General features: G+C 47.2%; 2 protein-coding genes across 2 annotated transcripts; one reads left to right on the forward strand and one right to left on the reverse strand.

Moving 5' to 3' along the window:
* Positions 1-3,914: 3,914 nt before the first annotated feature.
* Positions 3,915-6,293, reverse strand: LOC118936851 (leucine-rich repeat extensin-like protein 5). The gene has a single exon (XM_036934325.1). It carries the CDS (start codon positions 6,291-6,293, stop codon positions 3,915-3,917), a length of 2,379 nt encoding a protein of 792 aa, XP_036790220.1.
* A 971-nt stretch (positions 6,294-7,264) lies between these two features.
* Positions 7,265-17,903, forward strand: LOC110498123 (FYVE, RhoGEF and PH domain-containing protein 4). Its single transcript, XM_021574732.2, has 14 exons — positions 7,265-7,489; positions 9,990-10,079; positions 10,332-10,477; positions 10,792-10,948; positions 11,341-11,479; positions 11,734-11,792; positions 12,034-12,180; positions 12,288-12,460; positions 14,238-14,268; positions 14,562-14,633; positions 14,741-14,866; positions 15,038-15,175; positions 15,251-15,391; positions 15,688-17,903. Exons 3-14 carry the CDS (start codon positions 10,350-10,352, stop codon positions 15,946-15,948), a joined length of 1,572 nt encoding a protein of 523 aa, XP_021430407.2. The 5' UTR covers positions 7,265-7,489; positions 9,990-10,079; positions 10,332-10,349; the 3' UTR covers positions 15,949-17,903.
* The last annotated feature ends 5 nt before the right edge of the window (positions 17,904-17,908 follow it).

The raw sequence follows: 17,908 nt of genomic DNA on the forward strand, positions 1-17,908 counted from the left end.
TAGGGTCGAGAGGCAGAATCAGGAGACAGGAGGGAGAAGGATTTAGCAGAAGGGAGAGATGATAGAATAGAAGAGGAGAGAGTAGTGGGAGAGAGAGAGCGAAGATTGCGATGGCGCATGACCATCTGGGTAGGGGCTGAGAGGTTAGGGTTGGAGAAAAGGGAGACAGAAAAGGAAATCTAGAGAGGGGGTTGCAGTGAGATTAGTAGGCGAGCAGTCTCTAGTAAAGATGAGGTCAAGCGTATTGCCTGTCTTGTGAGTTGGAAGGGATTGAGAAAGGGTAAAGTCAAAAGAGGCAAGGAGGAGAAAGAGAGAGTTGGACAGAAATGAAACGAATGCAGACGTTGAGAGGTTGAAGTCGCCAAGTACGGAGAGCGGTGAGCCATCGTCAGGAAATGAGCTTATCAAGGTGTCAAGCTCATTGAGGGACTCTCTAAGGGTTCCTGGTGGGCCATAGATGACAATAATGTTAAGCTTGAGTGGACAAGTGACAGTGACAGCATGGAATTCAAATGAGGAGATGGACAGGTAAGAGAGGGAGAAAAGAGAATCTCAATTTAGGAGAAATGAGTAGACCTGTACCACCACCGTGATGACCAGATGCTCTCGGGCTATGAGAGAAAAACATAGTCAGATGAAGAGAGAGAAGCTGGAGTAGCAGTGTTCTCTGGGGTGATCCATGTCTCCATCAGGGCCAAAAAGTCAAGGGACTGAAGGGCAGCATAGGCTGAGATGAACTCTGCATTCTTGACCACAGATCGGCAGTTCCAAATACTGCACTACACAGCTGATTCAAATAATCAAAGCTTGATGATGAGTTGGTTATTTGAATGAGCATTCTAGTGCTAGGGCAAAAACCAAATGTTCACCCAGGGGGTGGCCCCAGGAAACCCTGCTCTGGCTATAGAATGAAGCACACTGAGATGGAGCCTGAGAAGCTGGTTATATAGACTCCGAAAAGAGGTGAAACCACTCCCCCTCCAATACAGCCACTGATTACCAAAACAAGTCACAAATTGCTCCGCCCCTTGATCCTGGTTGATGTGTCAACATTTATCTGCAAAATATGAGTAGTCAGCAGTTCACACACCAAGTAGGCCACTGTACAATGTATAACACAGTATAGTGTTATAATTATACTACTGTATACATGCTGAGGTGCATTAAGGTGAATTGGTCTTCTGTACATCTTTTGGAAAGTTAACAGAATTTTCTAAAGCCAAGTTTATGAGGAGAATATGTGAAACATATTGCCTCACTCAAGCGTTTCAATGGCCTTTCCCAATGTGCGTCTTTCTATAAATAATGGGGCCAATGTGTGACATTGGGATAAAAATGTCAATGGTTTGAAACAAAAATAAAAATATTTTTCATGCAGTTCCACAGTGAATATATGCAAATTGGTTTTTCAACGCCGATACCAATTATTGGAGGACCAAAAAAGCCGATACCGATTAATTGGCCGATTTAAAAAATAATAAAATATTTGTAATAATGACAATTACAACAATACTGAATGAACACTTATTTTAACTTAATAGAATACATCAATAAAATCAATTTAGCCTCAAGTAAATAATGAAACATGTTCAATTTGGTTTAAATAATGCAAAAACAAAGTGTTGGAGAAGAAAGTAAAAGTGCAATATGTGCCATGTAAGAAAGCTAACGTTTCAGTTCCTTGCTCAGAACATGAGAACATATGAAAGCTGGTGGTTCCTTTTAACATGAGTCTTCAATATTCCCAGATAAGAAGTTTTAGGTTGTAATTATTATAGGAATTATAGGACTATTTCCCTCTATACCATTTGTATTTCATTAACCTTTGACTATTGGATGTTCTTATAGGCACTTTAGTATTGCCAGTGTAACAGTATAGCTTCCGTCCCTCTAGTTAGCGCGCGCTAACTAGCTAGCCATTTCACTTCGGTTACACCAGCCTCATCTCGGGAGTTGATAGGCTTGACATCATACAAAAATACAGATTTCCGATTGTTATGAAAACTTGAAATCGGCCCTAATTAATCGGCCATTCCGATTAATCGGTCGACCTCTAATACAGACATTGGCAAGTCTGAAATCACTGATAATTTTAAGGGAGCAGGAGAACTTGTAAATTGGCTACAATAGTTACAAGGACTTTTCAAGCACCAAATTGAGGTCTGATTTTCAAGCAAGGCTTATTCCAGTACTTGAATTTCTGAGCTTCAAGTTCAAGTAGGCTTCTTCAAGCCTCTTCTGTTAGAAAAAAAAATGTATATGTCATGTTATTTCATTGCCAGGAAATATTGTGAATAAGCCCAATAGGCTTTGTCATTTTTTGTCATTATATCCAGAATAATTAATAGGAAGAGCATTGGGTGCTGCACAAAATTGTGCACGATAGACTCGGTGTTCAATCCAAGGCACAAAAACATATGAAAACATGAACTCATTACCTTGATGCTTTCTCTTTTAAATCTAAGGAAACGCTGCTGTAAATCAAGCAGACAACAACAGATGATCAAATTCGCTAGGGATATTAGATCCAATATGGATGCAGGCACAACTGTCTTAACCAACTAAATATTCTGCATGCTGCAACCTCGTCTCAGAGCATTTCTTATTATTCTGTATGTAAATCCGGGAAACTCCATTTAGTATTATATGTTCATTTGTGGATTTCGAAATGATATGTTATGAATTACAAGTATTATTATTTTTTTACATTTTGGAAAAAACATTTTACCCCTTTTTGTCCCAAACTGGTAGTTAGTCTTGTCCCACCGCTGCAACTCCCACACTGCTTCTTGACACACTGCTCGCTTAACCCAGAAGTCAGCCGCTAGAGCGACTCCTTACCCGGAAGATGCTGGGCCAATTGTGCGCCGCCTCATGGGTCTCCCGGTAGCAGACCAAGAGTTGTCTGGTCGAAATTTTAAAACGTGTATTTTTCCATATATAGACACATCCTATGTTTTAATCAAATCAACAATATCAAATGTATATATTTACTGTATAAAACCCTACAGAAACCCACCCTAAAACCCCAAACAGCAAATAATGCCGATGTACAAGCTCAGTGGCTAGGAAAAACTCCCTAGAAAGGCAAGAGCCTAGGGAAAAACCTAGAGGAATCAGGCCCTGAGGGGTGGCCAGTGCTCTTCTGGTTGTGCCCGGTGGAGATTATAAGAGTACATGGCTTTGTTCTTGTTCTTCAAGATGTTCAAACGTTCATCGATGACCAGCAGGGTCAAATAATAATCACAGTGGTTGTAGAGGGTGCAACAGGTCAGCACCTCAGGAGTAAATGACAGTTAGCTTTTCATAGCCAAGAATTCAGAGGTCGAGACAGCAGGTGCAGTAGAGCGAGAGAGAGAGTCGAAAACAGCGAGAGAGGGAGTGTCGAAAATAGCGAGAGAGAGAGAGAGTCGAAAACAGAGTACACCATGAAAAACTTTCAATATTTACCACTGCTCGACTAAAGAAATCTCTGTTGACCAACAGCATATCGACCAAACAATAGTGCTGGGCAGTGCTGGATAGTGCTGGACAGTGGTGGGCAGTCATGGATAGTGGTGGGCAGTCATGGATAGTGGTGGGCAGTGGTGGGCAGTCATGGATAGTGCTGGACAGTGGTGGGCAGTCATGGATAGTGGTGGGCAGAGGTGGGCAGTCATGAATAGTGCTGGACAGTGGTGGCAGTCATGGATAGTGGTGGGCAGTCATGGATAGTGGTGGGCAGTCGTGGATAGTGGTGGGCAGTGGTGGGCAGTCGTGGATAGTGGTGGGCAGTCGTGGATAGTGGTGGGCAGTCGTGGATTGTGGTGGGCAGTGGTGGGCAGTCGTGGATAGTGGTGGATAGTGGTGGGCAGTGGTGGGCAGTCATGGATAGTGGTGGGCAGTCGTGGATAGTGGTGGGCAGTGGTGGGCAGTCATGGATAGTGCTGGACAGTGGTGGCCGTCATGGATAGTGGTGGGCAGTGGTGGATAGTGGTGGATAGTGGTGGGCAGTGGTGGATAGTGGTGGGCAGTCGTGGATAGTGGTGGGCAGTCGTGGATAGTGATGGGCAGTCGTGGACAGTGGTGGGCAGTCGTGGATAGTGGTGGGAAATGGTGGATAGTGGTGGGCAGTCGTGGATAGCTGTGGGCAGTTGTGGATAGTGGTAGGCAGTCGTGGATAGTGGTGGGAAGTCGTGGATAGTGGTGGGCAGTCGTGGATAGCGGTGGGCAGTCGTGGATAGCGGTGGGCAATGGTGGATAGCGGTGGATAGTGGTGGGCAGTCGTGGATAGTGGTGGGCAGTCGTGGATAGTGGTGGGCAGTCGTGGATAGTGGTGAGCAGTCGTGGATAGCTGTGGGAAGTCGTGGATAGTGGTGGATAGTGGTGGGCAGTGGTGGGCAGTCGTGGATAGTGGTGGGCAGTGGTGGATAGTGGTGGGCAGTGGTGGATAGTGGTGGGCAGTCATGGATAGTGGTGGGCAGTCGTGGATAGTGGTGGGCAGTCGTGGATAGTGGTGGGCAGTCGTGGATAGTGGTGGGCAGTCGTGGATAGTGGTGGGCAGTGGTGGATTGTGTTGGGCAGTGGTGGATTGTGTTGGGCAGTGGTGGATTGTGTTGGGCAGTGGTGGATAATGCTGGATAGTGGTGGGCAGTGGTGGATAGTGGTGGGCAGTGGTGGATTGTGTTGGGCAGTGGTGGATAGCGGTGGGCAGTCGTGGATAGCGGTGGATAGTGGTGGGCAGTCGTGGATAGTGGTGGGCAGTCGTGGATAGTGGTGGGCAGTCGTGGATAGTGATGGGCAGTCGTGGATAGTGGTGGGCAGTCGTGGATTGTGTTGGGCAGTGGTGGATTGTGTTGGGCAGTGGTTGATTGTGTTTGGCAGTGGTGGATAATGCTGGATAGTGGTGGGCAGTGGTGGATAGTGGTGGGCAGTGGTGGATTGTGTTTGGCAGTGGTGGATAATGCTGGATAGTGGTGGGCAGTGGTGGACAGTGGTGGGCAGTGGTGGGCAGTGGTGGATTGTGTTTGGCAGTGGTGGATAATGCTGGATAGCGCTGGGCAGTGGTGGAAAGCGCTGGGCAGTGGTGGACAGCGCTGGGCAGGGGTGCACAGCGCTGGGCAGTGGTGGATAGCGCTGGGCAGTGGTGGATAGCGTTGGGCAGTGGTGGATAGCGTTGGGCAGTGGTGGATAGCGCTGGGCAGTGGTGGATAGCGCTGGGCAGTGGTGGATAGCGTTGGGCAGTGGTGGACAGCGCTGGGCAGTGGTGGATAGCGCTGGGCAGTGGTGTATAGCGCTGGGCAGTGGTGGATAGCGTTGGGCAGTGGTGGATAGCGCTGGGCAGTGGTGGATAGCGCTGGGCAGGGGTGCACAGCGCTGGGCAGTGGTGGATAGCGCTGGGCAGTGGTGGATAGCGTTGGGCAGTGGTGGATAGCGCTGGGCAGTGGTGTATAGCGCTGGGCAGTGGTGTATAGCGCTGGGCAGTGGTGGATAGCGCTGGGCAGTGGTGGATAGCGCTGGGCAGTGGTGGATAATGCTGGATAGTGGTGGGCAGTGGTGGATAGTGGTGGGCAGTGGTGGATTGTGTTTGGCAGTGGTGGATAATGCTGGATAGTGGTGGGCAGTGGTGGATAGTGGTGGGCAGTGGTGGATTGTGTTTGGCAGTGGTGGATAATGCTGGATAGCGCTGGGCAGTGGTGGAAAGCGCTGGGCAGTGGTGGACAGCGCTGGGCAGGGGTGCACAGCGCTGGGCAGTGGTGGATAGCGCTGGGCAGTGGTGGATAGCGTTGGGCAGTGGTGGATAGCGCTGGGCAGTGGTGGATAGCGCTGGGCAGTGGTGTATAGCGCTGGGCAGTGGTGGATAGCGTTGGGCAGTGGTGGATAGCGCTGGGCAGTGGTGGATAGCGCTGGGCAGGGGTGCACAGCGCTGGGCAGTGGTGGATAGCGCTGGGCAGTGGTGGATAGCGTTGGGCAGTGGTGGATAGCGCTGGGCAGTGGTGTATAGCGCTGGGCAGTGGTGTATAGCGCTGGGCAGTGGTGGATAGCGCTGGGCAGTGGTGGATAGCGCTGGGCAGTGGTGGATAGCGCTGGGCAGTGGTGGATAGTGCTGGGCAGTGGTGGATAGCGCTGGGCAGTGGTGGATAGCGCTGGATAGTGGCAGACAGTGCTGGATAGTGGCAGACAGTAGTGGATAGTGGCAGACAGTGCTGGATAGTGCTGGGCAGTCGTGGATAGTGCTGGATAGTGGTGGATGGTGGTGGGCAGTGGTGGATAGTGGTGGATGGTGGTGGGCAGTGGTGGATAGTGCTGGACATTGCAGGTTGAGGGGACTGGAAGGGAAGTGTCTTCTGAGGCCAGGTGGGTCACAGACAGGGAAACGGCTAGACGAGCTGTATGATATGCTAATGCCAGATGGAGGGTTGTGTGTGTGTGTGTGCTTGTGAATGTGTATGTGTGCATTCAGAAGTAGGACAGCAGGTTATCTCTGGGGACTGGTGCTCTACCTTTCCAGTCTTCCTCTTCTCCTCCACTCTTTTCCTCCACTCCTCCCATGCCCTAATCATTCACACCTCCTCTGCACAGCTCACCACAGCCCCGTGTTTTATTTTTAACCTGCGGACATACTTTAATGCTACCGCGCAGTCTCTGTCTCTCTCACTCTTTTACGCCACTCACTAGTCACTACACTTAACAGCAACTGAACTTGCTCTCTCTTCTCATTTCCTGTCATCTTTGGCTTTACCTGTTTATCAGCGGTGGTCTCTGACTTCTTCCTGTTCTGTCCCTCTTCCTCTCCTCTCACAGCCAGTCGGAAACCAAGAGGGAGGGCTCGCCACTGAAGCAGCTTAGTAAGTCCCCCCTCTGCAGTCCGGCTCACTGGTGCTACCAGAGACAGTCTGAGCCCAAACAACAGGACAACAACTTAGGCTCTGTCCCAGGAACGCCACAGGATGCTCACAAACCAGCGGCTAACGGGGTGCTAGCCCAGATGGACAGAGACAGGTACAGGGAGAGTGGATCCCCCCTGAGGACAGACACTGCCCTGGTGAATGGGGACATGGGGGACAGGAGCACAGAGCAGAGTGGGGATAACTCCCCTACAAACACAGAGACAGAGACCAAAACAGAGACAGAGACCAATACAGAGACAGAGACCCATACCGAGACAGAGACCCATACCGAGACAGAGACCCATACCGAGACAGAGACCCATACCGAGACAGAGACCCATACCGAGACAGAGACCCATACCGAGACAGAGACCCTTCCCGAGACAGAGACCCTTCCCAAGACAGAGACCCTTCCCGAGACAGAGACCCATACCGAGACAGAGACCCATACCGAGACAGAGACCCATACCGAGACAGAGACCCATACCGAGACAGAGACCCATACCGAGACAGAAACCCATAACGAGACAGAGACCCATACCGGGGAGGACAGTGAACCTACAGGAGACCCCCAACCGGAACAAAGGAAGGAGGAGGCCATTGTAGAACAGAAGGTACCGGTAAGTGTCTGTGGGGGGGGGGGGGTGGTGTTACTATAAAGCTGTTACACTGAGTGGACAGAGAGTTCATGTCAGTACAGTGTTGGTGTTTCTGCATGTGTTTTCCCTAGCACATTTATGTATATCACCATGTCAGATGTTTCAGGATCTTTGCCCATTAGAGCTATGTGCTGTCTCATTTAACTGACTTCACAGTCTACTGTAACATCACAGCCCCTTTACTACAGTACACACAAGGGTTCTGCGGCTGTCCGCATAGGAGAACCCTTTTTGGTTACAGATCGAACCCGTTTTGGTTCCAGGTAGAACTCTTTTGGGTTCCATGTAGAACCCTTTGTGGAAAGGGTTCTAAATGGAACCAAAAGGGGATTTTCAAAGGGTTCACCTATGGGGACAGATGAAGAACGCTTTTTGGTACTAGATAGCACCTTTTTTTCTAAGAGTGTAGCCTTTGTCTCTGCAGTGTGTCTGGTTCTTACTGACTGAGTCTGCTACTGCTGGGTGTTATTTTCAGGACTGAACTGAACCTCCCTGTGGGAGGCCTTGCTGCTGCCTGGCTGAACGCCTCGTGATTATAAATATCTGTCTCTCAGATTAGTACGTTCACTCAGCAGTGAATGGTAGTGTATGAGACGTGGGCTTTAGCTAGAGTTAAAGTGGATCCTATGCTTCATGGCTTATCAGTCTATACTGTATCTATGTTGGTTACTTGACATACTAAGCTAGCAGAGAGAGAATAGGACCATGGGTGGTAGAAATGTTGTGTCTTTTTGATAAAAGCAGTACAGAACATACAGTAGAGCTGGGGGTGTGTTTTGTCAGTTTTAGCAGGACAGTGTACCTTCAGTAGACCACTATACCTATAACATATACACACACGTAAGTCACTTTGGATAAAAGCGTCAGCTAAATGGCATTTATTATTATTATAAGCAAGCTGAGACAGAGAACCGTTGCAAGTGGTTTCTCAATGTGTGAAACATTCAGCTTGCTTGGATATTCTTCCAGTAAACACACTCAAAGTTATACTTGACTAGTAACCAAATTACAGTCAGTCTATTCGTGTGGATTTTGGGTGGCGAGTTCAAGGAAGCACTGCTTTGAGGTAGAATAATTTGTAATACTCTGGGCATCAAATACAGTAAAGGGTTTGAATGTTAATGAACTACTTTGTATATTGTGATAGGGAAGAATAATACATTCAAGGTAATAAATATGAGAATAAATAGTTGTACAGAGCACCGAGCAAGACAACATTCCTCTCGAACAATACATGTGGGATACACACAAAGAATCCATCTATATCAATGAATAGAGGAAGTGAGCATTCATTCTCTGTTCAGCCCTAACAATCAGAATCCTGCAGAATCTTGATAACTATTTTTTTTTAAAAATAAAATGCTACAAATGTTTACCCCTTTTCCTCCCCAATTTCGTGATATTCAATTGGTAGTTATAGTCTTGCCCATTGATGCAACTCCCGGAAGGACTGGGGAGAGGCGAAGGTCGAGAGCCATGCGTCTTACGAAATACGACCCTGCCAAGCCACACTGTTTCTTGACACACTGCTCGCTTAACCCGGAAGCCAGCCGCACCAATGTGTCGGAGGAAACACCGTACAACTGGCGACCGTGTCAGCGTGCATGTGCCTGGCCCGCCACAAGAGTCGCTAGAGCACGATGGGACAAGGACAACCCGGCTGGCCAAACCCTCCCCTAACCCGGACGATGCTGGGCCAATTGTGCATTGCCTCATGGGTCTCCCGGGCGCGGCCAGCTGCGACACAGCCCAGGATCAAACCCGGATCTGTAGTAACGCCTCAAGCACTGCAGTGCCTTAGGCCACTGCACCACTCGGGAGGTCCAGAATCTTGATTTCTTAAGTATGTGGGAGACACTCGTTGGTCGGTGTTTGACATACTGTTCTGTTACAGTAACACAGTGACAGGTTCCCCTGCACACAAAGCACTCTGACACTGTGAACAGAAGTTCTCTCTTCCAGCCTTTCATTTTCTGTTTTGAGGAGAACCCCCACACCACAGTCACACACACACTCCGCAATAGCCCAATACACACAGGAACACATAGTTCAAGCAGCACTCCTATTTAAAAGGAACATAAAATATAGATTGAACTGAAAGTCTTTGTTGTCTTAATGTTAACATTGCTGTGTTGAAGCACAAGTTTTTTTATTTTTATTATGCTGTTGTAGACCTCTCTGGGGAAGTGTGTTTGTGTCTGCTATAACAAAACGGGATCCTAGCGCAGCATGAGGACAATATGGGAGTGAGCATGACCTTCTTCAGGCTCAGAGTTCAACAGCCCCTTTAGTCCCGATTGTCTAACCTGACTTGAACACAACATATATTATTTGTCAAGGGGCCCTTTTCACCCCCTCTAGCTATAGGAATATGGCCATGTCTATGAACTGTACATGCAGTATGCATCTTCCCAACTTTGGCCCACAGCCAACTGACATACCTCTCTCTTCTGTGTTTCAGGAGACCAACGAACAGAAGCTGCACAAGATTGCCAATGAGCTCCTGAAGACGGAGAGAGCCTACGTCACACGGCTCAACCTGCTGGACCAGGTGAGTGTGTCCCACTGTCCGTCCAGGGTTCTGTCATTTCAGGGTTCTGTTCAGTAGGTAGAAAATGTTTTGATACTGTGAGAAACAGGGAGGTTTTACCTGAACTTATCACACCGACATTCTGTTGTTGGACATGGTGTGTCCTACTGAACACTGACCCGGGTCTACCTCAGCATGAATAGAAGGCAGTGTTCATTATTATGATCAATTCAATGTGTTTAACTCACCTGGCCATGTTGTGCCACCATGCAGGTGTTCTGTGCCAAGCTGATGGAGGAGGCTCTGAAGGGCACGTTCCCTGTGGACGTGGTGAAGAACATCTTCTCCAACATCTCCTCCATCAACACCTTCCACAGCCAGTTCCTGCTGCCTGACCTGGAGAAACGCATGGGAGAATGGTAAGCTCCTCATGACTGACTGGCCACACAGTTATAGACTCTGAACACAGACCCTTTCAAGTGCATGCACTCACAGATTTCACCCCTGAGAATGCATGAAAATACGATAAAAAATAATATTACTAAGATGAGTAACAATTCAGCCTCTGTGACTCATTCAGATTCACTCAGACACAGATGTAATAAAGGGAAGTTGTGGTTTTGAAATGGTCTGTCCATTGAAAAATCATGGTTGAGTCATCCTCCACTTGGAGTTTCAGGGTTAAGGGATGGTTACCTTGAGGTCCCTATCTAACGGTCACCCCTCCCTACAGGGAGTCCACCCCTCGCTTGGGGGACATCCTGCAGAAGCTCACACCCTTCCTGAAGATGTACGCAGAGTATGTGAAGAACTTTGACAAGGCCATGGAGCTGCTGAAACAGTGGACGGACCGCTCTCCACAGTTTAAAGCCATCATCCAGGACATACAGGTACGAGTGTAGATTCTAAACACAAGGCCTGATTCAAAAGTGCACAGGTCTGCTGTTGTGGATTAACCATATATAGGAATTATATAACTCCATAGCAATTCTAGGAATTATATGATCTGAGTTTGGGACTACAGCACTGCGATAATTTACCTGTGTATATACAGATTTCTGCTGCAAGGGGTCTCATTTGGTTTCCAAGGAGAAAGAAATCTATTGATATCTCACTATTGATTTGTACTATGAATAGTCATCATGGAATGGAACAATTGAATAATTTATGGTTGTGTCAACTGGTCCTGTTTAATGGATATTCATCTAACAATTTGTGTGGTTTTACTTTTAAGCCTTGAACCTTGAAGTGATAGTGGACTGTTTTATTTTGTGTGTTTCAGAGTCAGGAGGCATGTGGTTGTTTGACGTTGCAGCACCACATGTTGGAGCCGGTACAGAGAGTTCCCCGTTACGAGATGCTGCTCAAAGACTACCTGAAGAAACTGCCTCAGGACGACCCCGACCACCGAGACGCAGAGAGTGAGTACACTGGAGTGCTTTTACTAGTCCTAATCTGAACACTATAGAGCAGGAGTACATAGAATTTGACAAGACTTTCTTGTGATTATAATCATGTAATTACTTCACACACATTTTTTTTTTTTAAAGTAGAAACATTTGCCTTACATTGAAAACACACAAAACTGTTTATAGTTATAGAACATTTTTATTACACCATTAATTTCATTTTCATAAGGTCAAAGTTCATCATTCCTTCTTTCCATGTTCCTCAGAGTCATTGAACATCATCGCCATGGCAGCCACACACTCCAACAGTGCCATACGAAAATCTGTGAGTATCTGCAGCACACCACTCTTAAAATCTTAAATAAAATCTGGACCTGTATTCAAAAAGTTTCTCAGAGTAGGAGTGCTAATCTAGGATCAATTATGCCTCTATGATTTTTACGAATAAGACAATATGGACAAGGGGGACCTGATCCTAGATCAGCATTTCTACTCATTTGCTTTTTGGCTAGTGCTTGAACCCAACCAAGATTTTTGAATACAACTAAAACCCCTTCCCTGCTCAGGAGAATCTGAAGAAGCTGCTGGAGATCTATGAGATGTTAGGGGAGGAAGAGGATATCGTTAACGCCTCCAATGAGTTCATCAAGGAGGGACACATCCTGAAGCTGGCTGCCAGGAACACCTCGGCTATGGAGAGATACCTCTTCCTGGTGAGAAATCCACACACACATTTCACTTTCTCTGTACTCAACCAAGTCTGGAGCAATATATTAGCAAAACAAGCATTAATCATGGGTCTTTCTTTGTTCCCCGTCAGTTCAACAACATGCTGTTGTACTGCGTGCCCAAGTTCAGCCTGGGAGGGCCCAAGTACACAGTACGCACCCGCATCGGCATCGAGGGCATGAAGGTTCTAGGGACAACCAACGAGGACTACCCCCACACCTTCCAGGTGTCTGGCAAGGAGAGGACCCTGGAGCTGCAGGCCAGGTAAGCTGTTACATCCACACTTAATACACCCTATAGAGCCATACATCCAGGTAACTGCCAAAATAAAGGAAACACCAACATAACAAGCGTCTTAATAGGGTGTTGAGCCACCACAAGCCACCAGAACAGCTTCACGGCACCTTGGTATAGATTCTACGTGTCTGGAACTCTATTGGAGGGATGCGACACAATTTTTCCACAATAAATTCTATAATTGGTGATTTGTTGATGGTGATGGAAAACGCTGTTTCAGGTACCACTCCAGAATCTCCCATAAGTGTTCAATTGTGTTGAGATCTGGTGACTGAGACACACACGGTATTTTGAAACCCCTCTTTCAAAGTCACTGATCTCTTCTTCTGGCCATGGTAGGCGACTGGGTGTTAATCAAGCATGTTCATTGCTTAATTAACTCAGGGACCACACCTGTGTGGAACCACATGCTTTTAATATACTTTGTATCCCTCATTTACTCAAGTGTTATTTTGGTAGTTAGCTGTAGATAACAGCCCTAGGTTTACTCCACCCTATAGCCAAATGTATTAAAAAAAAAACATTTGTTGCCATGATTCTCAAAATAACAGTTAACTGTATACTACAGTCCCACACCCTATTGCTAACTATTTTCACCTTGCACAACCAGAACAGGACGGCCACCCCTCAGAGCCTGGTTCCTGCCTTGTTAGGGAGTTTTTCCTGCATTGCTTGCTCTCTGGGGTTTTAGGCTGGAATTCTGTATAAGCATTTTGTAACAACTGCTGTTGTAAAAAGGGACATTTGATTGATTTGATTGACTATGGATAACCGGCCTCCCGGGTGGCGCAGTGGTTAAGGGCGCTGTACTGCAGCGCCAGCTGTGCCGTCAGAGTCCCTGAGTTCGCGCCCAGGCTCTGTCGTAACCGGCCGCGACTGGGAGGTCCTTGGGGCGACGCACAATTGGCCTAGCGTCGTCCGGGTTAGGGAGGGATTGGTCGGTAGGGATCTCCTTGTCTTATTGTGCACCAGCAACTCCTGTGGCGGGCTGGGCGCAGTGCGCGCTAGCCAAGGTTGCCAGGTGCACGGTGTAGCCTCCGACACATTGGTGCGGCTGGCTTCCGGGTTGGATGCGCGCTGGCGCAGTGCGCTCTAGCCAAGGTTGCCAGGTGCACGGTGTAGCCTCCGACACATTGGTGCGGCTGGCTTCCGGGTTGGATGCGCGCTGTGGGTTGTGTATCGGAGGACGCAGCCTTCGTCTCTCCCGAGCCCGTACGGGAGTTGTAGCAATGAGACAAGATAGTAGCTACTACAACAATTAGATACCACGAAATTGGGGAGAAAAAGGGGTAAATTTTTTTAACAAAAAATAAAAAATAAAAATGGATAACCAACCAAATTCTTATGATAATTTGACCACATCCTTCTACTAATCCTATGGGGGTTGATAAGTGTAAGTACACTACTACAGCTCATCATAGTGTGACTCAGTTGGTAGAGCATGGTGCTTGTGGTTTCGATTCCTATGGGGGACCAGTACAAAAAAAAGTATGAAAATGAATGCACCCACTGCTGTAGTTTGCTCTGGATAAGAGCGTCTGCTAAATGGCGTAAATGTAAATGATAAACAGTAGTGTAACATTCCATACAGATATAGGATCTTCATTTGCACCGCAGGAACTGCAGATGAGCTTTGTGATGTACATACATTTCCTGAAAACCCACACGGTTATATTAGTGTTACACTTTTCATGTAGCCTACTTTTGTCCAGCTAATAGCCTAACCATGTTTTTCATTTTTCAGCTCTGAACCAGACAAGGATAATTGGATAAAGGTACATAAACACGTTCTTATTGATTTACACTTACGTATGTTCAGCAGATTTGGGTGTGTATTGCTGACCATGTTTCTGTCTGTATATGTGTTCTGTCTGTTGTTGTGTTACTGTCTGTGTATGTGTTTCTGTCTGTGTTTGTGTTACTGTCTGTATGTGTTTCTGTCTGTGTTTGTGTTACTGGTTGTGTTTGTGTTACTGGTTGTGTTTGTGTTACTGTCTGTATGTGTTTCTGTCTGTGTATGTGTTTCTGTCTGTGTATGTGTTTCTGTCTGTGTATGTGTGGCCTACAGGCTTTTCAGAAGACCATTGAGATCTTCCATCAGAAGAATGAGACGTTCAAGTCAGCCTCCAAAGATGTGTTGGTGAGTGTCATCACAGTGAACATGACCGCTGACTCTTCTTGTGCACTGTATGTGTCTAAGACCCTCCTGTGTCTGAGCTACGTGCGTCGGTGTGTATTGTTCTCTAGACGGCAGAGCTGGGGAAACGTGCCCCACGCTGGATACGGGACAATGAGGTGACAATGTGTATGAAGTGTAAAGAGTCCTTCAATGCTCTGACACGACGGAGACACCATTGTCGAGCCTGTGGCTATGTGAGTGAAACGTCCGCTCGACACCATGCTCTCCCTCCCTCTAACCCAGCACCCATTATAACATGTTAATTCTATTTGTGATGCTCAACCCATTTGACTGTTGGCTGTTTGGCTAGTTTACACTGTGTTGTTCGTTCAGTGTTAGACTGATGTCTTCTGTTCCTGTATCAGGTTGTTTGTTGGAAGTGCTCAGACAACAAGGTGGCCCTGGAGTACGACAGCAACAAGATCAACAAGGTCTGTAAGGACTGCTACTCCATCCTGACTGGAGAGGAGAAGTCCGAGGGCAAGAAGAAGGGTATTCTGGAGGTGAGGGACACACACACACACACACACCTGCATCGGCATGTCTTCTGTGTCTAAACAGCACTCCTCTGTCCCCAGATCGAGGCGGCCCAGTTCTCCGGCAGCAGCATCATGTGTGGCTTCCTGCAGTACTGTGAGAAGAACAAGCCCTGGGGGAAGGTGTGGTGTCTCATCCCAGAGAAGGAGGCATTAGTTCTCTACCTCTACGGAGCGCCACAGGTCAGTCAAGCACCATGTGGACGGCTCATAATAGTGGCTGGAACGACATAACACCATGTTGTTTGATGTATTTGATACCATTCCACTCATTACGCTCCAGCCATTACCACGAGCCCATCCTCCCCAATTAAGGTGCCACCAACCTCCTGTGATGTGGACATTCTCTATAACCACATTTGTTATGAATGAGGACAGGATTTCCTTCACCCTGTGACCTGATTAGCTGAATAGGAGAAACTCCTCTCCCGAGTTCCGATATAAATGATCTCTACCTTTGCATCTCCCCCTCCTCTCAGGATGTGAAGGCCCAGTCCACTATCCCTCTGCTGGGTTACTCTGTGGAAGACAGCCCCCGGCCTGCTGACCTTCCAGCCAGCTTCCGTTTGTCACAGTCCAAATCAGTCCACAGCTTCGCGGCTGAGAGCGACGAGCTGAAACAGCGCTGGCTCAAGGTGATCCGGGTGGCCGTGACTGGGGAGGTGCCCGAGTGCCCCCCTCCCAACGATGCCAACACCATGGCCATGGATGGCGCCCAGGAGATGAGCTCAGACAGCTGAAGATTGCCAGAGACCTATGTGCATTTATGCACACACCACTCCCATGCTACCCTCATGGACACACAGTGTGGAAACTCAGTGCTAGATAAGCTGCCTTCCCTTGCCAATCCACACCTCTCTTCCTTCCCTGAGTGGATTCTACCAATCGAGCTGTGCATTCCAATCATCATTAGAGTGGAGCAGGGAGGAGGGGACCTCAGGACGGTCTCTGCTTCACTCAGACAGACAGGCACTATTCAGGACAACCTGCCTGGGGCATCTTGTACACTGAGGACACTAAGGTCCTCAGGCTTTACTGGTGATGCCTGCAGGCCCAACAGATATCCTCCAGCTTCATAGACATGAGTCTAATGATGTGAATCAAGAGACTGACTGTCTAGACCAGGGTTGGGGTCAATTCCAGAAGTACACTGAAATTCCAATTGGGAATATTTGGAATTGGACGAACCCTGGTCGGTACATTGCATCAGCCCTGTGTACCTGTACATATGTGTTACTCAGTTTTCCCTGACAGGGGCAAATGCATTTTTATGTACAGAGAAGCAATGCTCTCCATATGTTTTGATATCTGAGATGTTGATCCTGTACAATGTGTACATTGAAGTATTTGCAGTGTTTATGCTTTTAATTGTTTTTATTTAACTTAGAGACATGGGTGGTGTTTCAAACTAAAAAGGGTCCTTGGACAGTATCACTAGGAAAGTTATCAGTCCTCACTTCTCCAATCATGTAGTTTCACATCACAGTAGCCAGGAGCCATGTTCTACTGGCAAGAATAGAATGAGTTCCTCTAGAGCCTGGGTCAATGTCCCAGAAAGACTTCAGCAATTAGCCAGAATAGCAATCGAGAGGATCACTCTACACTTTAATTGCTGTAAGTAACCCCATAAGCAAACAGGAAATGATGCAGAAGTGCTCACCCATCCAGAACAGGCTTCAATCCAAACAGGCTGAGGGATGGCCTCTCCAGCCAGGCTAGGCAGTCGGGGTACTCTGCTGCACTCATTCTAAGCTGGATCAACCTTCCTCGCCTTGGAATCCAAGAGAGTCACAAAGTAACCTCTTAAGCAACCACATCCTGGTCACAATAATGTGTTGAAAAGTGTACTACTGCTGTGATCATTAGAGGGGCCTTTCTACTCTAATGCTGTATAGTATGAATGAAGACAGACATACACACACCCATAGGGCAGTATTGCGGATGAGAATTAATGGTTGTACAGCTGTAGTTACCTAGCCCCACAGCCCTTTTGTAGACATGTATATATCGGAATATAGAATATACGGTGGGGTTTTCTATGTAACTGACCCATAGGGATGACAGACTACCACTGACCCAGATCCTGTCTTCTACATAGCGAAATCACCCCTCGAAGCGGCACAGAGGTAAACATTATGACCAGGTGGGGAAAGAAATGTAAATGTTTTAAATACTGTACCTAATTTTATTTTAAAAAGTAATTTATCAAATATGCACATGATGATTTAAAATAATTAGCACAAAAGTAATATCCCTCAAATTTCCATGTGTTCTGTCTGACACAGCCAAGCCAGGTAGACTAACAGATTCACTAAGGTTTTCTGTCTTGTCCCTCAATGCAAACCATAGATAGCTGTCCCTCGCTCTAGTAAGGTGTCACTCACTCCATCCTGTGATTGCAGAATCCTTTGTATAGAATGGAAGCGGGTAATGTGCCTATAACCTCTGTTCATAGGTTCTACTGTTCCAATCCTCTATTCATGGTCTGAGTGTGACATGGCCTCACTGCACCTCTCCAATCGCAGTTCTGATACAGACAATGCAGAAGAGCACAACAATCCTGTCTTATGAAATCTGAACGTAAAACCAGGTTTTGGACATTTGTCCACTCTCCCGATCCCCCTCCAAGGTTTGAGAATCTACGCACTTTACGGTCTTAATACCTTGTAAGAAAATAAAGTAAGTTTAAGTATTATGGAA

This window comes from Oncorhynchus mykiss, chromosome 2 (assembly GCF_013265735.2).
Source record: "Oncorhynchus mykiss isolate Arlee chromosome 2, USDA_OmykA_1.1, whole genome shotgun sequence".
NCBI classification, from domain to species: Eukaryota; Metazoa; Chordata; class Actinopteri; order Salmoniformes; family Salmonidae; genus Oncorhynchus; species Oncorhynchus mykiss.